This window comes from Mirounga leonina, unplaced genomic scaffold (assembly GCF_011800145.1).
Source record: "Mirounga leonina isolate KUSES-001 unplaced genomic scaffold, KU_Mleo_1.0 Mir_115, whole genome shotgun sequence".
NCBI classification, from domain to species: Eukaryota; Metazoa; Chordata; class Mammalia; order Carnivora; family Phocidae; genus Mirounga; species Mirounga leonina.
Genome location: NW_023270268.1, coordinates 5,719,335 through 5,743,983, shown reverse-complemented (window position 1 = coordinate 5,743,983; position 24,649 = coordinate 5,719,335). Strand labels below are relative to the sequence as shown.

Here is a 24,649-nt window from a genome sequence, read left to right as displayed (position 1 = left end):
GTGTATGTGTTGATTTTTTTATCCTTTGCAGAATTTATTCATCCAAAGGTTTTTTTTTAATCCAAAGTTTTAAAAGCTGTTGCATTTGTTTTCTGTATTGTGTAACAAGTTACACAAATTTAGAGTTTAAAACAACACACATTTATTATCCTACGTTTCTGTGGGGCAGGAGTCTGAATGTGGCTGAGTTGGGTCCTCTGCATAGGGTCTCATGAGGCTGTAATCAAGGTGTTGTGTGTGGCTGGGCAGAATTCTCTTCTGGAGACTTACATGATAAAAATCCATCTCCGAGCTCACTGAGGTTTTTGGCAGAATTAATTTATTTCTGTTTTTGGGACTGAAGCTTCTTGCTCACTAAAGGTTACTTTAGGATAACTAAAGGTTATGTAGAGGCTGTCTTCAAGCTCCTAAAGGTTGCTCTCAGCTCTTAGAGGCAACCTGAATTTCTTGGCTCTGTGGAATTTCCTGATATGACCACTTGGTCAAATCATTAAGGAGAGCCTAGAGCAAGTTGGCTAGCTGGCTAGTCTTATATAATATAACATAATCATGGGAATGACATCTCATAACCTTTGTCATATTCTGTTGGTTAGAAGCAAGTCACAAGTCCTGGCCACATCTTTGAGAGGTGTTTACACAAAGGTAGGAACAGAAGGAGGGGGAATAATGGTGGGGAGCCACCTTAGAGTCTGTCTGCCATAGCTGATTACAAAATAGCACATACTTTATAAACCCATTTTTGTCTAAAAAACATGAATGTGCAGTTAAAAGAAGTATCTTACAAAATGGCACATACTTTATGAACCTATTTCTCCTTGAAAAACATGTATGTGCAGTTAACTAAATATTACTGGTGGTTTTTATTGTTACTTTTCTGTTTCTTCATTATATGTGTGTATGTGTATCTCCTCTCTGCAACATTCCAGTTTTGCAATTTTAAATCAATAGTTGGTGTTTTCATTATAACTAAATAAATATTATTTACTGCTTAGCCAAGTATTGTACCATGATTGTTTTCTTTCTTGTTTAACTCAGTTTTTCCAGGGGGGCTGCCAGGGGGTTTCCTTTCTTCGCTTAGTTTTCTCTTCACCTTATTTTTTCCCAAATGCTCCAACATTTTTTTTCAAGTGCCTCATCCTATGTATCTGTTTTATTTTGAACAAAATAATTAGTTTATTTGTGAAACATGGCGAGATATAAAACAAAAATACATTTTGAGGAAGAACAATAAAATGAACATCTGTGTCTCACTACCTAGGCAAGAAATGAACATTACAATTATCGTAGAAGTTCCTGTACATATTCTTTAATGTGTGCCTTCCTTCTCAGGCAATCACAATGCCATCTTACATGTTAATCGCTCTCTTGGGACCATTCCTTGCCCAACTGTGCCGTCCCACTCTCCATACATGTATTTCTAATCAATATGTGGTTCAGTTTTGAAAAGTGGAATAGCTCTATCACCTTTTTGTGTCTGTTAGTCAGAAAGACTAACCAACTTAAACAACCCCCAAGTTTCAGTGGTTTAACACAATTCAGGTGTATATCTGTCTCACATCTCTATCGGTTGCGAGTTGGGAAGCAGGGGTAAAGGAGTAGTCACGGGAAGAAAGGAACCCGAGTCCCTGGCTGACTCTGCAACAAACTACTCCTTTGATTTTTCTCTTTTATTTGGTGAAGTATATCTTCTAGTAGCTTATTGACAAAGGGCATAAAAGAGGTAAGTTTTTGAGGCCTCAAATGTCTAAAAATGTCTTTAATCATCAAGTATGGGAAATAGAATGGTTTAACTGGGCATAGGCTGTTTATAGGTTGTCTGTAGTTTTCCTTCAGGAGTTTGAAGGCATCAATACAGTGATTGTCCTCTTTCCAGAATTACCTTTTTTAAAAAAAAGATTTTATTTATTTGTTTGTTTGAGAAAGAGCAGAGGGAGAGGGAGAGAGAAAGCATCTCAGGCAGACTTTGTGCTGAGCAGGGAGCCCTATGTGGGACTCGAACCCACCACCCTGAGATCATGACCTTGAGCTGAAATCAAGAGTTGGTTGCTCATCTGACTGAGCAACCCAGGTGCCTCATTTCCAGAATTACTTTTAAAAGTTTAAAGCCATTCTAATTGTTAATTCTTTCTATGTAACCTGATTTTCCCACCCATGGAAGCTTGTAAAATCAGCTTTGTCTCCAGTGTTTGAAATTCACTCAGGTAATTCACTATGAAATACTTTGGTATGGACTCAGGACTTGTGTTGAGCATTCTGTGGGCCCTTTGAATCTGGAAACTTATGTCCTTAACTTCTGAGAAGTTACTAATGGTGGGTGTGTGTGTGTGTGTGTGTGTGTGTGTGTGTGTGTGTAGCTGTGGTGGATGAGCAGGTCTGGGAGGAGGGATGGTCAGTTTGTCTTTATTTATATAAAAAGGAGTTGATGTTAGGTCTTTTTTGAGCAAAGTCATGCATCTAAAGTGGAGCTCATTGCATGTGGCTTTAGATTGGATGGCACTTGGATTAGCTACTCTCACAGCTGTGCTGTCAGCTTGGTGCTCTTCTCTAATTATTCCCTTGTGAACACTGTACTTTACATTGCATTATATCTTGTTGATTTCCTTTTATGGTCCTGATTGGTATCTTGCCTATCATTTCAGAGTATTACTTTGCCCTTTCTAAGAAAGGTTTAAGTTACACAAACCTGACCAGCATGGCTCAAGAGAGGAGAAATGTTAGCTTCTCCCATTATGCTGTAAAAGTATCTCACGGCACTATTTTATTATCCAGTCAGTGAGCTATGTGGGTGGAAGGATTCATAGAATAGAGGTCTTCAGGGAAAGCTGATAATTTGAAAGGATTTTGCTTTGATAATAAAAAGTTGTAGACTTAAAAATTGTTGTTTTCCCCCAGGACTTTAGAGGACATTAATGCTTGCTTCTTTTTCTAATTTTGACCTGTTGATTCAAGTTAGATTTTTAATTTTAAAGGTTAATCCAGTGGTGCTCATTCTGTTTAAAATTAGCAATGTGTTTTCACTTACTTAAAATGTCATTATGCCTGTAAAAGTGATGGTCACTATGAAATCTATTAGGAAATTAACAGTTTTACCGGAGATGACCAACGTAAATTTTTATAGTCCTACTTTGCAATTGCTCTGACAGACCAAATGAATCTTTCTCTTTTATCAGTTCATTAATATTGTTTCAAAGTTGGTTATTCTTGTAAGTTTGTATTTTCATACTATGAAGTAGCCCATAATTGTAAATTTTAGCTTAAATCATTTTTGGTAAAGTGATTATCAACAGTATATAAAACTTAAGAAAAAGGAAGATTCTTTTTATACATATTGTCTTTTTTTTTTTTTTAAAGATTTATTTATTTATTTGTGAGAGTGAGAACGAGAGAGAGAGTACATGAGAGGGGGGAGGGTTAGAGGGAGAAGCAGGCTCCCTGCTGAGCAGGGAGCCCGATGCGGGACTTGATCCAGGGATTCCAGGATCATGACCTGCGCCGAAGGCAGTCGCTTAACCAACTGAGCCACCCAGGCGCCCCTATACATATTGTCTTTATTCATTATTCGTATGTATGAAGTTTTACGTATTTGCAGTCATACTTTACATGGCATTTTATTATCTTTTTGCACCTTATAGGCATAATATCAAATGTGTCCTTGTCTTTGCTTCCTTCCTATGAGTTTTTTCCTGCCACAATTTATTACATCATGTTGACTGGCCTTGACCTAAAGCTGTTGTTGTAAACTTGGGTCATTTTCAGTTTTATCTTTGGTTTTACTATAGACTAACAAAAAATTAAAAAGATCATATTTATTAATGTAATTTTTCCTCTTGTTGCATTATATTCTAAGTTTTATTTTTGTTATTAGTATATAGTTAATATAAGTATTGTCAGTAGAGTTCATCTTAATCAGAAGGAGAGCCTAAGGTCTAAGGCTAGTTTAAGTTCTTTTTTCCTTTGGGACTTAATTCTGGTTCTTTCTATTTTCTTATTAGTAACAGAAGTTAGTTACTTGCTTCTATCATGTTAGTTTTGATTTTCATTTCTTTTGGTGGAAGAAATATTTCAGTAATAATTCTCTATACCCCAGATAGAAAACACAGCCTTGTATAATTCAGTGAAAGGACTTTCAGTTCCTTTTATTGTTGCTACATATCTAGTAAATTGGAAATAGTGAAAAATGCCTTCCCACTAAGTATATAGGTATAGTGTTGGATTATATTTGTGTTTGAAAATATGCAGTTCCCCTGCCCACCCATGGCTCAACTAAGATTAACCTTAGCCATGGGATTTACTTCTGAATTTTACTTTACTACCTTCTCTTTTGCTTATTGTGATTTTAGATGTTTTTTGGTGTTGGTGATACAGTATATTTTCATAGCATTTTATACTCTATAGAGACTTTTTTTTTTAAGACTTTATTTATTTGTCAGAGAGAGAGAGAGAGAGGGCACAAAAGCAGGGAGAGTGGTAGGCAGAGGGAGAAGCGGGTTCCAGTGCGGGATTCAATTCCAGGACGCTGGGATCATGACCTGAGCAGAAGGCAGATGCTTAACCGAGTGAGTCACCCAGGAGTCCCTGTATAAACTTTTATATCTACTTGACCTAGGAATAAATTTAATAAAAGAAGTATAAGCATTCCTTGAAAGCCACAAAACATAGTGGAATGAAATTAAAGATCTGAATAAATGGAAAGACATCCCATGTTAATGGATTGGAATCAATATTGTTAAGAAGGCGATATTTCTCAAATTGATCTATAGATTCAGTGTAATCCCTATCAAAATTCCAGCAGCCTTTTTTTTTTTTTAATTGACATGCCAATCCTAAAATTTATATGGAAATATAAGGGACTTAGAATAGCCAGTAAAATCTTAAAAAGAACAAAGTTGAAAGACACACTTTTCCCAATTTTAAAACTTATTGCAAAGCTACAGTAGTAATCAAGACAGTGTGATACTGACAGAAGGATATCTATATCTATTTATAGATATATATAGATTTATGTAGATAGATCAATGGAATAGAATTGAGGGTCCGCACATAAACCCTTATTTTTATGGTCAATTGGTTTTTGACAAGGCTGCCAAGGTCTTTCAGTTGTGGAAAGAATAGTTTGTCAACAAACGTTACTGGAATAAGTGGATATCCACAGGCAAAAGGATGATGTTGGTACCCTGCCTCAAACCATATATAAAAATTAACTCAAAATGGATCATAGACTTAAAGGTAAGAGCTAAAATTGTAAAACTCTAAGAAGAAAACATAGGAATAAATCGTTGAGATTTTGGGGTAGGCAGTGCCTTCTTAGAAATGACATCAGTGGTTGGGTGATGGACATTGGGGAGGGTATGTGCTATGGTGAACGCTGTGAATTGTGTAAGACTGATGAATCACAGACCTGTACCCCTGAAATAAATAATACATTATATGTTAATACAAAAAAGAGAAATGACATCAAATGGGGGCGCCTGGCTGGCGCAGTCGGTTGCGTATTGGACTCTTGGTTTCCACTCAGGTCTGATCTCAGGGTTGTGGGATTGAGCCCTGTGTTGGGCTCTGTGCTCAGCGTGGAATCTGCTTGGGATTCATTCTCCCTCTCCCTCTGTCCCTCCTGCTTCTGCTCTCTTTCTCTCTCTCTCTCTCTAAAGAATAAGTAAATAAATCTTAAAAAAAAAAAATGACATCAAATTAAACGAAAGAAAAAAATAGGTAAATTGACTTCCTCAAAATAAAAGCTTTCGTGTTTCAGAGAACACCATTAAGAAAGGATATGTAGAAATAGTATAAGTACTTTTCTCTGACTTTTTCTTTGCCATTTTAATTTTCCCATTTACTCTTTTGTCCACTTATAAGCCAAATGTACATAGTGCTTTGCAAATTCACAGTACATATTTGTTGGAAACAGAAAATTTAAAGGTATGTATTTTATTTTATAGTAATTTTCTAATTTTAGAACCTTCTTCATATTAATTACATTAAAAAATCACATCTTTATTACATGTTTCCCTACTTCTCCCTCGTCTTTGGTTTTATCTTTGTTCTTTGCTGCCTGAGCTTCTGTTCTCCCTAGTACTTCTGTTCTTTTCCTGTTTTCTGCTTTATTGCACACTTTTAAGTCTGACCTGTCCTCAGCATATGTAATTTTCTCTCTCCCTTCCTTTCATCCTCTGAATGTATGTTCATACACACATTTCTGAGGTTCATTCTTTCTTTTTCTCTCTCTCTCTTTTTTTTTTTTTTTTTAAGTATAGTTGACACTGAGATACTTTTTAAAAGGCATAGGGAAAGGAGGGAATTTGGTACTAGAAAATGGTTTACTTCTCAGGGCATACTGAGAATACAGTTGTTGGGTAAGAGCACATCTTCCTAATTTGGGTTCTGCACAGTTATTGAAAATAGTATTATAAATCATGTCGAACATACAGCCCGTTAGAGTTCATTTATTTAAACACAGTTAGCTAGGAAGGAAGTGCAACCACTGGCATGTCATCTTATGAAAGGAGGAAATGGAAAAATTATCAGTTGTTTTGGGTGTATGAGAATAATGTGTATTCAAAATATGAGACTTTAAGAAACATTTTTGTTAATTCTTAGGACTACCAAATGTGGAAGTTGGAGATGGGATTATACAGGTTCTCATTGACCCTTTATAGGCATTATATTTTATAAAATATGAGTTTAATTTAACCATTATAGGTTCTCATATTCTCCTGAGATTTAGTTTATGTTTTGCATCTACCTTTCAGGTTATGCCAGGTCTTCCAGTTTTGCCTCACATATACATATTTTCATTTTGTACTTTGCTTCAATTTCTAGATGTACCTTTTATTCTTTCTGTAGGTTCTGTTAATGATTTACTCATTTTGCGTAATGTCCTCATTCAGCTATTTACAGGAATTGATGTCTTTAAGTGTTAATTCTTTCCTCCTGCCTACCCACCCCCTCTTTCCCTCCCCTACCGCTTTGCTTGTACCTCTGCCATTTCCCCTTCATTTTTTTCTCTTCTAACCAGCAATTGAGGCATTCTCTCCTTTGCCCATAATCTTTCTAATGTATACATAACTATTGGTATTCGTCCATACTGTGATTACCTCTACCTTCCTTTTTGGTTTTCAAATCAAGATTTTTTTATTGAAATTATCAGTTCCTATCTTTTGTTCACTTAGTCATCTACCTTTCTCAACTAGTTATTCTTTTCCAGCACTTTATTATACACATTTTGCAACTTACAGAAAAGTTGAAAAGAGTTCTACTATGAACACTTGTGTACTTACTACTTGGATTCCACTGTTAATATTTTACTGTACTTGGGGCTCCTGGGTGGCTCAGTGGGTTAAGTGTCTGCCTTTGGCTCAGGTCACGATCCCATCCCGCATGGGGCTCCTTGCTCAGTGGGGAGCCTGCTTTTCCTCAGCCTGCCGCTCTCCCTGCTTGTGCTCTCTCTCTCAAATAAATAAATAAAATTTTAAAAAAGAATAATAAAAAAAGATATGCGCAGATCTTAAGTGTACCATTTAATAATTTTTATCTTCTGAGCCACTTGTGTTCTCATGAGAGAACTAACTCCCATTATAAGGCCACACTTCTAAAACTTGTATATTCATTTGGATTTTTCAAAAATAGACTTTGAATGCCACAAAATACCTTAAAAATTTCTTCTTTTTAATTTTTTAATATGTAAATGTGCTATATAGTCTAATGATTATAGTTAAAGGTATTTTTTTTTTTTTTTTTAGATTTTTCCTTGCTTCAGCAAATATTCTTAGCATTGCTAATGATAATCACATAATGCATGCTGGAGAAAGTAACTTGAGGATGTTTTAGTTCAGTTAAAAGTATGAGAATGTAAAGAAAGGCCAGGATTGCCCTTTTGTCCACTTCATAAGCTGAATATGTAAAAGAGGTAGTTAATTCAAGGCACTTGAAACATTTATGGAGTGCTTTCTAAGTTTATTAGGTGCTTGCATTTACCTGAACTCACTTGAGCTCCCATTAACCATGTTGGATAGGCGGACGGATGTTGTGTCTGCTCTGTAAGTGAAGAAACCAAGCCTCAGGTAGGGGAAAGGGCAGTGCAGCAGTTGAACTCAGATCCTCTCACTTTAACTTTGGTCCAGCGGCAACAGCTGCAGTCCCACTCAGTCTTTAGTTCAAGTGCCATTCCAGATACTGCGATTTGCTGATGAATAAAGACCAAATATTTTAGTGCATAGGCTAGTGTTAACTGTAATGACGACTCTGAGGCAGAGGCTTATGCCAATATTTTGAGTTCCCCCATGATGAAATACTCAGATATAGAGAACTAACTGCAACTGTTGGGATCCAGACAGAACTCTCTAAGTGTGCTATATTTAGACATATATTATTATGACATATATTATTACATACCCATTCTCTTCTCACAAGAGTGAACAATATCATGATTGAAATGCCACTTAATGTGGCAAAGTGCCTATTTTTCAGAAACGTATTATGTGAGAAGCTCATTGGAGAAAAGAAAGCCTTGTTGATATATCTATCGTGGAAGGTTGCTATTTCACAACATCCTTGAAGGTACTTCCCTTCTTTCCCTTAGGTAGACAGATCCTTAATGACAAACCATCTGGAGAAAATCAGCTTGACATTGTCTGGGTAATGGATTTGACAAAATGTGGGCAGTTTTGTTGTCAGTGGATGTAAAGGTTTAGCTCTTAGTTTGGTCAGTACCACCAAGGAAAAGCTGGAAAAGATTAACACGGCTCCTGAAGAAAAGTATTCTTTTTTTTCTTGAGGAAACCTCCTTGCGGTAGCAATTTACTGAAAGTCCTTTAGGATCAGAAACTGGAAATAATCTATTTGAGATCACCTTTTGAGTCTATATCCTTATTTTTGTCATTTTGAAGATAGATTGCCTAGGAGCCGAAAACCTTTTACTTTTTCTAATATTAGTAAGGATGTCTGCCTACAGAATACAAATCATGTAATTCTTTCAAAAACATTGGATTGTTTTTTGACATAGGTAATGGTTGATCTTCCTCGTGTGCACCTGAAAAAGGTGACAGGACCTGGCCAATGAGTCATGTAAACCCCTAGATATTCTCTGTGGATAGGACAAGAAGGACAAGGAAGACAGGAGGTTGTTCCCATTTCCTGCTTATCCTGTGCCTCTGTCTCTTTTCTTGTCATCTTTCTCTCAGGGTTGGCTATCCTGGAGCCTGTTGAAACAGTTTTGTTTTGAGGCGTCTTTAAGGAAAGATAATTCTTTGTAAATCTGTGTGCTAGAAGTATCCTGAGGTTTAAGGCAGTGTTCTTGAGAAAGAAGGAAATGGATTATGGAAAAAGAGGAGATAGAAATCCATTCAAAAGAGTGCCACCAGCAGTGGCTTCAGATAGTGTGTCTCAGCTGTATACCATATGGTGCCTAATTTGGGTGTGATCCACTTTGGGGCCATTTTATTCTTTGAGTCTTGGATCTGGATTGATTGATTGATGCATCTCTCTTCTCCCCAATGTTATTGGAATGTTAGAAAATCAAGAAGAAGAAAAAGTGCAGCCATAATTCTTTCCTCCTAACGAAACCACTGTTAAACTTTCGATAAAATCTTTATTTCTTCTTCTATAACTGTTATTATGTTCCTGGAATTAGAAAATGCCTCTTTTTGTTTCCTGTCTTTGTGAAATGTCTTTGAATGTGTCCTTGGAAGGCCGGCTGAAGGACAAATATTGGGTGATATTACTGTGCATCAGTTAAATTGTCACTCCAGTCTTTGAAAAGTACTACATGCTGCTTTTTTCTCAGTAGGTGACTAACACTTGTACATCGGTACTATTAAGTGTATGATCTTTAAAGTGATGCTGAGGGTGAGGATGATGGAAGACTTCTTTTTTTTTTTTTTAAGATTTTATTTATTTATTTGAGAGAGAGAGCGAGAATGAGAGAGAGAGAGCATGAGGGGGGAGGGTCAGAGGGAGAAGCAGACTCCCCGCTGAGCAGGGAGCCTGATGTGGGACTCGATCCCGGGACTCCAGGATCATGACCTGAGCCGAAGGCAGTCGCTTAACCAACTGAGCCACCCAGGTGCCCCTGATGGAAGACTTCTGAAAAAACAACACTGAGCTTTTCAGAAATTGCCCTGATTTGTGGCTGGGACTTCTCAGCTGCTGCTTTCAGACATAACATTCCTTCTTTTCGTTTCCATTTGAAGGAGTCCTTTCTTATCATATCCAGATAGATTTTCTATGGCAGAGTAATGAACTATCATCAGTCTTCATTCTGTGATTGACAAACATAGCATGCCAGCTATGTGGGAATAAAAAATGGTATCAGATAAGAGGGGAATGGCCTGAATTTTCATTGGAGAAGACTTTCTTTGAAAGAGTGAATTGATGAAGTGGTTCTGTTTTATTTTGCCTGAAACAAGTAAATTCCAACACATTAAAGTCACTTGGAGTTTTAATATAGTTCATTCTACTGGGGCAAACTTATTTGAAAATTCCTTTGTGACTCACGGTGTAATGAAATTTCACCAGTTTATTTTGTTAAAGCTAGGAAAAAAAAATTTAAGTTAATGGGTATTTTGCTAAATGAGCTGTACTTAGGAATGTGTATAGGAGAGAGGGAGGTCATGCAAATGCATTTTCTTATGGGAATCTTTAATTTCAAATACCACGTGTTTGGAAGGCCAGATGATCTTTACTATCCTTATTATTAAATCCTGGCAGATGAATTTTTCTTCTCTTTTTTTGTAAAAATGGGTTTCTTTCATAATAACAGCAACAGTAATAGATCCAAGATATATTCTTAGTCGTTGGCCTACATCAGTTTTGTTTGTCACCGTATCTTTGGCACTTTCCATAGTACCTGGCGGTAACAGGCACTCAGACATTGTTGCATGGACAGTGTTGGTAATTGTTAATTGCAGAATAATAAATCTTTATTTGTTCTCTTATGTGGTAATAGCATAATTGGAATTGTTTTTTAAATTACACTAAAAAGCCAACTTACCTTTGTAAGTGTAAGGTTCTGTATTAAAATTTCTTGAATATGTTCTTTCAAAGTTTTAGAATGGATGACTTTGCTGAAGTGTTTCTTGCTCTGGGATGGAAATAAGTTTTAGAAATAGCTGTAGTAATTTTAAACTGTTAAGTAGAATTACTGTTGACTGCAGTTTTCTGAGGCTCATGTTACAACACATTCTTTTTTTTTTAGACTTTATTTATTTATTAGAGACCAAGAGAGCGCGTGCGTCCCTGAGAGCATGCGAGCAGGGGTAAGGGGTGGGGGTGGTTAGGGGGGTTAGACAGGGGGAAGGAATCTCCAGCAGACTCCTTGCCAAGCCTATAGCCCGAGGCCAGACTTGATCTCACAACCCTGAGCTGAAATCAAGACTCAGCGGCTCAACTGACTGAGCCACCCAGGTTCCCCTACAACACATTCTTAGAGGTTGCTGTCTGTGGGTAGCATGGTAAAAAAGAATTGGGAGGTTTAATAATTAGTATAAATTTAAATATTCTGAAATTTGTTGGAATGATTTTATAGTGAGGAAGAAGTATTTGGTGACTAATTTATATGTAAATACATAAATATAATTTCTCTTTTCTAAAAGTGAATGTATAAAGGAGCTTTAAAATGGTACAAAGAGAAACATCCTAAGTTAATTCTGTTTCTGTTTATTTCAGGGCTGAAAATAGTGAAATCACGTTTCACAGTTAAAAAACTATTAAGAAGGCAATATGGGGACTCCTGGTTCTGGAAGGAAAAGGACACCTGTAAAAGACCGATTTTCTGCAGAAGATGAAGCTTTGAGTAACATTGCCAGAGAGGTGTGTCTGGAAAACCCCCTCTCAATGTTGAGTTGCACAGTTGGGAACGTTGTAAAAATGTTGGGGGGAGATATATATAGACTTTGATTCACTGAGCTGGTTTCAGAATGCTTACTGTGAATAAGATGTTATATATGGCCTCTAAATACTGTATTAGAATAGAATATAGTTACCATCTCTTTATTTGGATATCTGTTTCTCTTATCTAAAATTAATTTTTCATTTTATTTTTTGTGGATTACTGTGAGGTACCTGTAATGTTTTGAAATTTATAATGAATCTTCAGTATTGAAACTTAAGGTAATTAGAATGTGGAAAATATGATAACTATATTATAGAAACACTCGTAGGCCATACAGTTAACATATTCCAGGAGGCACTGTATAAATGTTGACAGAAACAGTCCTTATTTGATGTCTGCCCAGATTCAGTTGTTTTAGCTGTTTTTTGAAATACTGCAGTGGAATTTTTATGTTTAACTTTCAGCTAGTATCAGAGCTTCTGGAGCATTTTTGTTTCGGTTTGTTGACAACTCAGAAGAAAGAAAAAAATGGAAAGGGTTGTCACCTATTGAATCACTGGCAACATTTCCTGTTGCATATTGGAAATTTAAGATAACTGCCAGCTGTGATTTCTTATTGAGGTGCCAACTTTGTTTCAGACTCTGACTCTATCTGCAGCTGCAGACCTGACCATAAATTAATCTGGTACAAGAATTGGTTAGAGCATTATTAAATTATATTCTTTTTGTGAGGATTAGTCCCTCGCCACTTCCTCTTTGTTATTCTTAGTAAATAGCTCATTTAGGACTAGTGCTATTTCCTTTTGACATATTATACAGTCTCTTTTTGATCCAGCTCATTGTTACATTTTTTTCCTCTGGTAAGCTACTCCGTTAGCTTTTGAATTAGAAGTCAAATTCCATAGAGGGATGTTTGAAGCAAAGAAAAGTTGTCTAAAAACTGTTGGCAAGCTTGTGATACTTTAACAAAATCACTTTTAAAAACTCAAGTGGGATATTTTCAGATAAAGGGGTAAAAGATTCTTTAAAATAAAGTGAAAATGAGATACAAGGATTTTAAGTATTTGCACAAATGAAGCATTTTGGAAGCCACATAGTTTTATTTGAAAACTGAAACTACTCAAAATGTTTACTTCCCAAATTAGAGGGATTTACCCAGATTTCTATAAGGAGAGAAAATGTTGGTACCTTCTAGGCTTTATTGTTCTGTCACTAAATATTTGAACTCTTTTTTTGGATCTGTAATGCGTTGTTCACAAAGTGGATGCATTCTAAACATTTAACCCTTGAGTGCTTTCTATGTGACAAACACTTCTACGCATTTAAGCTGCATTAATTCATTTAATCTTTTTTTTTTAAGATTTTATTTATTTATTTGACAGAGAGAGAGACACAGCGAGAGAGGGAACACAAGCAGGGGGAATGGGAGAGGGAGAAGCAGGCTCCCCACAGAGCAGGGAGCCCAATGCGGGGCTCGATCCCAGGACCCTGGGATCATGACCTGAGCCGAAGGCAGATGCTTAACGACTAAGCCACCCAGGCGCCCCTAATTCATTTAATCTTCACAAAATTCTGAGATTGGTTTTATTATCTCCATTTTAACAAAGAAACCTTTGCACAGAAAAGTTAAGTATCTTTCTTAAAGTCACACAGCCAGAAAATAGCAGAGCTTGGGTTCAAACACGTGAAGTCTGGCTCTAAGGTCTGAGCATTTAACTACTTGCTGTGTTGTGCTGTTTCTCAGTATTCTCCAACTCCCCCATTAATAGTTTCTTTTTTGGTAACTATGCATGATTTTGAAAGTGCTTGCACATCTTGATTCTCACAACAACCTTGTGAGTTAGGAAGGATAGATATTATTATTAACCTTATTTATAGATGAGGAAACAGACAAAATTGAGAGATAAATGTCTAAAAGATACCAGAGCTGAGGCTCAAAATCAGCTACTTACAGCCATGATTTATTCTACTGTACCATACTGCTTCCAGAAGAGGCAGGCTTTGGAGAGTTCTAAGTGTGGCTTTGAATCCTGCCTCTACTAGTTGCTTCTTGAGTAATTTTGTTAAGTAACTACTATGGACTTCAGTTTTCTCATCTGTAAAATGGGAATAATATTGTCTTCCTGTATTACAGGGCTGTTGTGATGATTAAAGGACACAAAGCATGTAAACCTTTATCATAGTGTTAGGTTTGCAGTGGGCTATTTTGTGCCTAGTAATAAGTCAGAATTAAAAGTGAGACTAGAGGTAAAATAGTCTTTTTTAAAAAAGAAATTTATTAATATAGGTGTTCTAAAACATGGTTGATCACTAGACTCCCTCAGGGAACTTTTTTAGTGTACAGAGTCCCAGGCTTTACTTGAACTTGCTAAATCAGAATCTGTGGGAGTTGAGCTCAGAAACCTGTATTTAAGTGCATGTGCGCCCATGCATGCACACATACACACAGACACACACTTTTCTTCCTGGGGGATCTTGATGGCCAGTCAGATTTGGGAACCATGAACCAAAATGCAGAGAAGAAAACAACAACAACAACAACAACAACAACAAAAAGAAAACCCAAAAACAAAATACAGAGAAGATCCTATCCTGGATGGTCTGTTTTTTATACGTACAGGTTGTTTTCCTCCCTGTACGTTATTATTTTGCTATGAAATAACTTAGTTTAATACAGTTATTAAATCACAAATTATTGTATAATAATAAAAGTTATTATTATAAAAGGATTTAAAAGGCCAGTATTTTTAGTTTTTATTTCTATTTTCAGAGCTCTGAATATGAATGTGCCAACTCTTAATAACCTGGTCAAAAGGCTCAGCTTAACCTTCAATATGAAAGGGTCAGTTTCTCTTAAGATTCAAGATTTTTATTTGTATGAGTGCCTAATGTATTATGTAGAGTTTGAAAACTTTAGAGGAACTAGGTTTAGCAGTTTTAATAATTCTTTCATATATTTCTTGTGATTCTTTTTTTTCCTTTAAATAAAGTTTTCATAGCTAATTCTCAGTTGTGCATTCATACATTATTATGTGGTTGACATTTGCAGATCGCCCCTAATCCTTATTTTCTCCCATATGATCATCCCTTTCACAAAAAAAATGCCTGAAACCAAAATGAACAGAACCCCCTTAATGATTAAAAAGGGCAAGTAGCTTAATACCCCCTTTTTAATTGTTAAATCTCAACAGTTTTAATTTGTCTTTTCTCACTTCAAATTGTTTTTTGAGATAGGGAATGCCATAAATAAAGAAAAATAACCCCTTTTTCCTCCTGCATACTATTTGCTCAGGTTTCTTTGTTCCTCAGTTGGCCACAAGTCAGGGAACTAGAGGGAATGGGGAGGAAAAGAAAGAAAAGGCATAAACATATTCTGCAAACTGGATAATTTGCATGCTGAAATATGGAACTGAGTACATTTTGGTAAAACATACGTAACATAAAACTTATCTTACCCATTTTTACAAGTATAGGATTCTGTGGCCTTAAGTACATTCACATTGTTGTGCAACCATTGTCACCACCCATCTACAGAGTCTTCATTTTGTCAGACCTGTGTACATTTTAAAAAGATGTTTGGATGTTTGAAGACTGCTCTGTGAAGTCAGGAATGTGGATGGATTTAGAAGCCCCGTCCTGTCTGTAGTAGGTGTGTTGCTCCTCTGTGCGGGGAGCATGGGCTGTCATAGCTCTTTGAAGAGCTCAGAGGAGCTGTGTCAGAAGGGGTAACCAGCAAGTCCTCTCGGGTGTCAGAGGACCAATTCACATGCTTTTTTTTTTTTTCCCCCTTGCTTGTTTGGCTTTGATTGTTCCACAGGTTTGGGGGAAATGCAATTAGAGAGTTGACTTTAAGCGAAACTTACCTGAAAGCACAGAGTGTATCAAATTGGGAACCCTTAGGCAGCTAGCTCTCCAAAGGAGAAAGATGAGGGTAGCATGGAAGCTACTTATGCCCCCTTACTACAGTTAGTTTGGCAAATATTATGGTGAGTGTTCCCAGGAAAAGAAATTAAGCCTTTTGAAGGGATAGCAAACAGTCTTTTTAAGGCATCACAGAAGCCTGGAATATTACTGTTCTCCTTGTTTTAGAGCTGCAGATATGAAGAAAACATGTCCCATGCACATCTCTCCAAATGGAAGTTATCAGAATGTTGCTTATTTTTGGACCTTATGATCTAAAAGTCCTTCTAGCTCTAAAATTCTGTGAGTTCCCTTGAGATCCAGGACCCAAAGAGATTCATGCTTATAATGCGCAGGTCTCTTAAATCTAAAGGATCAATGACAAGCATAGAGATTGATAATCTTTTATAGGAATTAGAGTTTAGCAAATGGAGTGTTCAGAGACTTCTGTTGTTGAGCAGAATGTACATGTAGACATTGGGTGCATAGACCTACTTGTAATAAAGAAGAAAGGAAGCTTTTATGGCTTTTTGACATTTGTGGCTGCTAGGACTTTCAGATTTCATTTTTTTAAAAAAAGATTTATTTGTTGAGAGTGAGCGCATGAGTGGGAGGAGGGGCAGAGGAGAGGGAGAGAGAGAGAATCCTCAAGTAGACTGATGTTATGGAGCCTGATATCATGACCTGAGCCAAAATCAAGAGTTGGACACTTTGACTGAGCCACCCAGGCACCCCCAGATCTCATTTTTCAAAATAGCTTTATTGAGATATATTTCATCCACTTGAAATGTATAATTCAATGGTTTTTGGTATTTTACAATATTGATTTTTTTTAAGTTGTCATTATAACATGTATAACAAAATTTGCCATTTTAACTATTTGCAGACTACAATTCAATGGCATTCATTGCATTTACAATGTTGTGCAACCATCACCACTCTCTATTTCTAAAACCTTTTCATTACCCCACAGAGGAACTCTGTAACCATTAAGTAATAACTCCCCATTCCCCCTCTTCCGGATCCTGGTAACTTTTAATAAACTTTATGTCTCTATGAATTTGTCTAATTCTGAATATTCCATATAAGTGGAATTATACAGTATTTTTCCTTTTGTATCTGGCATTTTTTCACTTAGCATAATGACTTTAAGATTCATCCGTGTTGTAGGATGTATCAGAACTTCATTCCTTTCCCCTCCTTCAAATAACTTCATTCCTTTTTTAAGGCTGAATACTTTTCCACCATATGTATATATTACATGTGGTTTATCCATTTATCTGTTGATGGACGCTTGGTTTTATTTCATTTTGCTGCCTATGGAAATAACAGCCATCCCAGGCATCTAGTAGTGAGAACCAGAAGTTTGCAGGTTTTGATTATGTATTAGCAGCCTGTACAGAAGGATGCAAAGGCAAGAATTGTGCTTAGTTTAAAAGATACTGTCCACTGTTATTGTTTTATGGAATGATAACCATGATAGCTTGGTAGAACTGATGATCTCATAGTATCTCACTATTTTACTTGAGTAATTTATTCATTTTTAGGGCATGGCAAATTAAGGATAAAAAAACTTGGTAAAGATAGCAGTTTTTGAAAATGTAAAGAATTACCATAATCACAATAATTGATCTCAGCTCAGGTCTTGATCTCAGCTCAGGTCTTGATCTCAGGGTCATGAGTTCAAGTCCTGCATTGGGCTCCATGCTGGGTGCGGAGCCCTAAAAAAGAAAGAAAAAAGAAAAAAGGAATAGAGTTTTTAAAAACTGCACAAATTTTGAATGTCATTCATTCAGTAAATGTTTTTTGAGCATCTGTCCTCTGCAGGTGCTATGTCAGATGTGAGGGATAGACAGTGGACAGGTCGACCATAGTCCTTGCCCTCATGGAGCTTATATTCTATAAGGGGAAATAGACATTAAACAAAGAGTTACAGAATGGACTAGTTCAATTTTCAGTTCCCTTTTTTCTTTAAAATTAATGTCTACATTTAACATGGTAATTTCTGTCTTGAAAGCTATGATTGTCAGTGTATGTCACAGTGGTATTTTCAGAATTGAGGAAATACAGTAATCTATTTACAACTGTGTTAAGCGCTTTGAGTGGACAGTAAATGATTTTATTAAAAAGTGTGTGATAGGGGACTTGACATGTTTGGAGGCTTTGGGAAGGCTTCCCTGAGCCCTTTCAACTGAGTTCTGAAGGATGAATGGAATTATTGAGGGGATAGAGTTGTCAGATGTGGGAAAGAGCTTTCCAGTCAGAGGGAAGAATGTGTGACAAGCTTTTGAGCCTGAAAGAGTATGGAGAATTCGAGGAATAATAACAACAGCTAACATGTACTGATTACTGAGCTCATATTACGTACCAGTCACTGTCCTAAGTTCTTTATTTTGTTGATTATGAATGCAGGGCATGGAGAAGTGAAGTAACTTGCCCAAGGTCACATAGCTAAAAAGGTAAGGCTGAAATTTGCACTTAGGCTCCTCTGCTTGTAAACGATTGTGCCTCCTGTGAGGTACTGTTAACACTAACATGCACAGCAAGGAGGAGAGTAGCCAGGGAGTAGGCAGGAGCCAGATCATATAAGCCAGTGGTTCTCAACCGAGGGTGATTTTGTCCCCCACAGGACATTTGGTAATATGTGGAGATACTTTTGTCTGTCCAAACAGGAGGAGGGGTGTGCTACTGGTGTTTGTGGGTAGAGACCAGGGATGCTCATACACATCCTACAATGCCCAGGACAGCCCCCCACAGCAAAGAATTATCTGGCCCAAATAGTCAGTAGTTGAGAACCCTGTTACAGGTTCTTACAGAGTGTATTTAGGATTTGGGTCTGTGTCTAAAGAACGATGGAAAAACGTTGTGAAGGGTTTTATGTAGGGGTATGACTTGATCATATCTGTGCCTTAAAAGGATGACTTTAGTGCAGATTGGAGAGTATATCTATATCAGAAAGGATATTAGTGGATATGGGGAGATGAGTTGTGATACTTTCAGAGGCAGTGGGGGCCTGGCCCAGAGAGACGGCAGTGGGGATGGTGAGAGATGGTTGGGACGGAGAAGTAAGTAGTTGATGCTCAGTGAGTGAGTGTGTTTGAGTAGTAGAGGGGGGTAAGTTTGGATTGTGCTTCTGGGTGGTGGTAGGGATCATTTGAGTGGGAAGGAGTCTTGGAGAGGGAGAACCATGGACTTACGTGGTATGTGTTGTATTTAAGGTGCCTGTGAGGCATCTAAGTAGAGACTGAAGAGGCAGTTGGCGGATATGGATCAAGAACTCTAAGGAGAGGTCTGGGCTGTAGATAAACACTGAGACCTGTGAGCATGTAGAAGGTAATTGAAATCATGAGTGTGGATGAAATTTGTCTAGGGAGGAAGTGTAGAGTTGAAAATAATCACTCCTAAAAAAAAAAAGAAAATAATCACTCCTCAGGCTGAGTCCTAAGGCTGCTCCAGGACTTCAAGGTCAAGTCTTGAGTCTTTCTTAATTCTGACACTTTTTTGGTCATCCTTTTGTGCTCAGTTCAGATTGTTCTGTGCAAATCGGATTTGTCTGGAAAGCTAACTTCACAGGAGGCATAATGACTCTTATTTAAAATGCTTTTGAGTGTTCTCAATGGTGGTACACAAAAATTTATTAAAAATTATGAAATGTAAATTAATTTTTTAGAGTTATGAGAAGTGACTTTTTTTTAATTTCTCCCCGGTTAAAAAAAAATTCTCCCCCTTTGTGCTTACAGTCTTTATTAAACAAATCCTTCGAAAGAGTAAATCTATGTTGTTTTTGATCATTTAGAATTCCTTCCAGTGGCATTAGTGCATGAATTCAGCCAATTCCCATTGCGTGCAGACCTTTTTCCATTTTTTTCCCCGTTCACCCCTAGAACTAAGAGCTCAGGCTCTGTGATGGCCAGCGTCGCTCTGAGTATCTTGCTTTTCCTTGATTTGTTCTTCTAACCAGCATTAACAAGACTGCGTTTGTGTGAGTGTGATTGAAAAATACCTGGTATAGCATTCAGTTGTCATAATCTTCACCATTCCTGTGACTTAGAGGAATTTGGGGAAAAAAATTCAAATAGCACAATATCAGTAACCTAAATGTGAAGACATTATTGGCAACACCCTTTTTCTTCCCCCAAAGTATTTCTGTGAGAACTATGATTCACATTTTCCCCTTTGGTTAGATATGTCACTGCAGATCCAGAATTTCAATTCTCCTGAGCTATTTATTGGGTTGTATTCAGACCTGAGTAATATAGTCTATAATCTTAAATTTCCTCTCTCATTCCAAAATAATATTTTGCTATCAGAAGGTCTCTGAGTAAAAGGAAGATACAGTTTTTTGACATCAGAAGAAAATGGCTTAAAGTCCGTAGATTTTTATCTAATACATACAGGTATTTGTACTCAGAATTTATATAGTTGGTTTTCAACTACCAAAAGCTTTTTAAAAAGTAGTTAACCATAATTACATTGTAAGATCTAATTAAGAAAAATGGTACCTGAGATTTTTCTACTAAAGGGAAGTTACTAAGAAATTGAGTAATGATTTTGTTAGTCTGGAAACCATAGCAACACCATAAATATTATGTCTCTTAATTTGTCTTTCAGGGTTCTTTGGCATGAGTGTCATGGAAAAATAAACAAAATTAAACACAGTAAACTCTGAGTCTTAGCTACCTGAATTAGTCATTTTCCTTGAATGTTTCACTTTCTAGAATTTTGTATTATACATTTCTTGAAATTAAAGCATAGTCTGTAAAGATACAGATTATTTTTTGTATTTCTTACGTCAGTTGCATGGGTTTTATATTATGGGTATACATGCAAGTTGGCAGCTCTGCACTTGGCTTGATTAAGTGCATTTCTGTCAAATTGTGAATTTTTTAATACATTTTTTTAAGATTTATTGATTTTAGAGAGAGAGGGAGAGCGAGCTCGTGCGTATGAATGGGGGGAGGGGCAAAGGGAGAGGGAGAGAGATCCTCAAGCAGACTCTCAGCTGAGCGTGGTGCTGACTTGGGGCTAGATCCCAGGACCCTGAGATCATGACCTGAGCCAAAATCAAGAGTTGGCAGCTTAACCTACTGAGCCATCCAGGCACCCCTCAAATTACGAAATTTTAATTTGCCTCTCTTGAAAAGTGTTACATGATGACAGTAGGACAGAATTTTAAAGCTAGAGGTTTCCTTTCTTTTAAAGGCATTTGAGTGTGGGTTTTCATGTACTTCTCTTTGAAAATATTAAATGCAGGAAGGTTTTGATAATAGTATAACTACCCATGAGTCTACCACCCAACATTAACTGATACCAGTGTTTTTTGATAATTGCTTCAGGTTAAAAAAGCTAAGGAAGGGAGAAAGAAGACATTATAAACGAAGTTTAGGGCCCCTTTTTCACTTCCTAGGCCTCTCTTTCCACCTGCCCCTTTACCCAACAGTGAACTACTATAATAAAATCATAAAATTTCCTTCCTGTCTGTGTTCTAAAAGCTCGAATACATATCTCCATAAACAGTATTGTTTTATGGGTTTTTGGGTATCATTTTCCAAGTGCTCAATAGGCATGTGGGTGTGAAACAAGTAGAACCATGTGGGAAGCTGCCAGAATAACAGCTCAGTATGGCTGGAGGGAGGTTGGGGAATGGGAGGAGATAATGCTGGAGAGACCGTAGGGCCAGTCATGAAGGGATTTGTGTGCTGAGGAGTTTAAATCTGATTTTGGAAGCTGTGGAGGAGCCATTGAAGAGTAAAAGATTTTTCGGATTTGATTTGTCACACAATTGCTTTAGCCATCATATGAAGAATGACTGGTGTAGGAGGCAGAAAACTAGCTGGGAAGCTGCTATGGTCATCTTGGCAAGAGGTGCCGAGAGCCTGAATTAAGGCAGTAATAGAATGGAGAGGAAAGTTTGGATGGTAAGAACAGTAAAGAGAGAATCTTGAAGGGAGCTATGTAGTTGAGGTTTGGTGACTGAATGTGGAGGGAGGGTAAAAAAGGAGGAGGAGGCTTGTGATGATTCTTTATCTCAGTTTTTGGGTAACTGGACAGCTACCAAGGAATAAAGAGAGGAAGAGGAAGTTGAAGGGAAAGATTATAAAGTCAATTTGTGATACACTGAGGCTGAGGTTCCAGTGGGACAGCCTCAGTGGTTCATAGCTAGTTGGAGCAGGACTGTGGGAGAAAAGTCTGAGTTGGACATAAAGATTTGCAGATGATCAGTATCATGGCGAGAGGTGGGGGATGGAGGGGGAGCATAGAGTGAAAAGGGAGATCAAGCCCAGAAGCTTTAGAGCTTTGGAGCTCATGATAAATTCTGAGGAAGAGAGGTCGGAGAGTCAGGGGTAAAACTGGGCGATTAGTATTGCAGAAAGCCAAGAGATGGGAAATTTAAGAAGGAATTGAGTGGTCAGGGATGTTGGAAGTCCAGAAAGGACAAGTGAGATAAGAATAGAAAAATCCTATTGGGTTTGGTAGTTACAGGTCATTAGTGACTTGCAGGACCAATTTCAATAAAATTATTTGGGCAGAAGCCAGAATGCAGTCACGTGGAGGAAGTGGGAAGTTAGGAGGAGGTGTAAGAAAAGTTGGCTATGAAGAGAAGACAAGGCAGAATCGAACCAGGATGGGATTGTTTGTTTTTATTTGTTTTTGAAAGATGAGAGGGAGTTTGAACCTATCTAATGAGAAGAACAAGCTAATAGAGGAGAGAGTGAAGATGGAGAAGAGAAATCACATAGTTGAGGCAACCTCCCTCAGGAAGATGGATTTCATATCATAACATGGAGTGTGTGTGTGTGTGTGTGTGTGTGTCTCAGGAGGGATATAGTTATATATGTTTTATATTTATAGTTATATGGCTTATAATTCTCTGGCCTTTGAATTTTAGGATGATGGATTCAAACTATTTTTGGATCCCAATGAGGGGATTGAATTTACAAGCCTGAGATGAGATTGAGTTGGATGCTTAACTGACTGAGCCACCCAGATGCCCTTTTTTTTTTTTTTTTTTTAAAGATTTATTATTTGAGAGAGAGCACAAGTGGGTAGGAGGGGCAGAGGGAGAGGGAGAAGCAGACTCCCCGCTGAGCAGGGTGCCCAACGCAGGGCTCGATCCCAGAATCCTGGGATCTTGACCTGAGCCGAAGGCAGACGCTCAACCAACTGAGCCACTCAGGTGCCCCAGCAGGATTGGTTTCAGTTGAGTTTCTTACTTGGGATGCCACTGGGAGCCACAGTGAGTTTATTTTAGCCTGTTCTCCTATGCTTATTTTACCAAAAGAGTAACAGAATCCAAATTTGTATAAGGATGCTTTTGGGCATTGGACACCACAAAATACATTATGGCTAATCGTATTTTATTTGGGGATGTTTTATCTTGCTTGTTCCTTGGTGTTTTAGGCAGAGTAATTCAACAGTGTGTAGTATGGAATAGCAAGGGTAGGAGGAGAGTGGGAATGGAGAAAGTGAAGTTAGAATTAGGAAATGAAGTATTCTAGCTGAAAGTGGTAAGAGCCTGCTTGGAAGAGTGGTGGGAGTCTCTTGGAATGGAAATTAAAGGTGGTTGGAAATGGAAAATCAAGGGATATTGCAAAGTAAGATTTGGTTAGGAAGTAGGAGGCCCTGCGACCTTGGAGTTTGAGCAAGTGTGACAAGAGTTCCATTTCTTGAGATTGGAAAATAGGGAAGCAGAGCCTATGCCCTGGAAGAAGAGGTCTCTATGGTCTATGTTTGATGTTTTAAAGATCTGCTAAACTATTTTACCTTTCCAGTGTATAGGGTTCTGATTTCTCCACATCTTTGCCAGCACTAGTTATTTTCTCTTTAAATTTTTTTAAATTTTAGTCATCCTACTGGGTGTGAAGTATCTCACTGTGGTTTTGATTTGCCTTTCCCTAATGGCTAATGATGTTGAGTATCTTTTTCTGTGCTTATTGGCCATTTGTACATCGTCTTTACAGAAATGTGTATTCAAATCCTTTGCCCATTTTAAAATGGAGTGATTTATATTTTTTATTGCATCTCATCCACTTTCTTCTCTTCTCCTTTTTTTTCTTTTCCTTTCCTTTCTCTCTTCTCTTCTCTTCTCTTCTCTTCTCTTCTCTTCTCTTCTCTTCTCTTCTCTTCTCTTCTCTTCTCTTCTCTCTCCCCCCCATGTTTTTATTTAAATTCCAGCTTCCTCGGTGTGGCTTTTTCTCTCCCTCTAGTTGTGCAGTTTATTCTGTCAGTTCTCAGGTCCATTTCATGGGTATTCAGAATGATTTGATAGTTATCCAGTTGTGTTCTAGGGATAGGCAAGCATAGGGTCCATTTGCTGCCATCTTAGCTTGCAAATCTGCTTTGTTTTCTTAAATTCCAGAAGAGCATAATACCAAATCCTGATGGTAAAGGAAAAGTCCTTAAAGTAGAAGTATTCAAACCATAGTATGTGGTTAGTTCTCAGCTTTCCTAGAAGTTCTTTCTAGAGAATTTTAAAAATTTTATTTATTTATTTTTTTAGAAGTTTTTAAGAGGAAGAGAGAGTGCAAGCGGGGGGAAGGGCAGAGGGAGAGGGAGAAGCAGACTCCCCACTGAGCAGGGAGCCTATGTGGGGCTCAATCCCAGGACCCTGAGATCACAACCTGAACCGAAGGCAGACGCTTAACTGACTGAGCCACCCAGGTGCCCCGAGAATTTTTTTAATTTTTTTATTTGAGAGAGAGATGGGGAGAGAGCAAGCATGAGCCGGGGAGGGGCAGAGGGAGAGGAAGAGAGAATCTTAAGCTGGCTCCAAGCTCAGTGTGGAGCTGGTTGCGGGGCTCAATCTCACAACCCTGAGATTATGACCTTAGCTGAAATCAGGAGTATCAAGAGTTGGATGCTTAACCAACTGAGCCACCCAGTGCCGCCCCCGCCGAAGTTCTTTTCTTTTCTTTTCTTTTTCTC

At 37.6% G+C, this 24,649-nt stretch overlaps 1 protein-coding gene across 5 annotated transcripts in view; it reads left to right on the top strand.

The window, feature by feature from the left end:
• LRRFIP2 (LRR binding FLII interacting protein 2) overlaps positions 1-24,649 on the top strand; it is a 109,137-nt gene that overhangs the window by 8,301 nt on the left and 76,187 nt on the right. For all 5 annotated transcript variants that reach the window (XM_034991918.1, XM_034991925.1, XM_034991909.1 and 2 more), the window contains exon 2: positions 11,659-11,802. In XM_034991918.1, coding sequence (XP_034847809.1) covers positions 11,713-11,802 — 90 coding nt within the window. In that variant the 5' untranslated portion in view covers positions 11,659-11,712. The remainder of the gene's footprint in view (positions 1-11,658; positions 11,803-24,649) is intronic.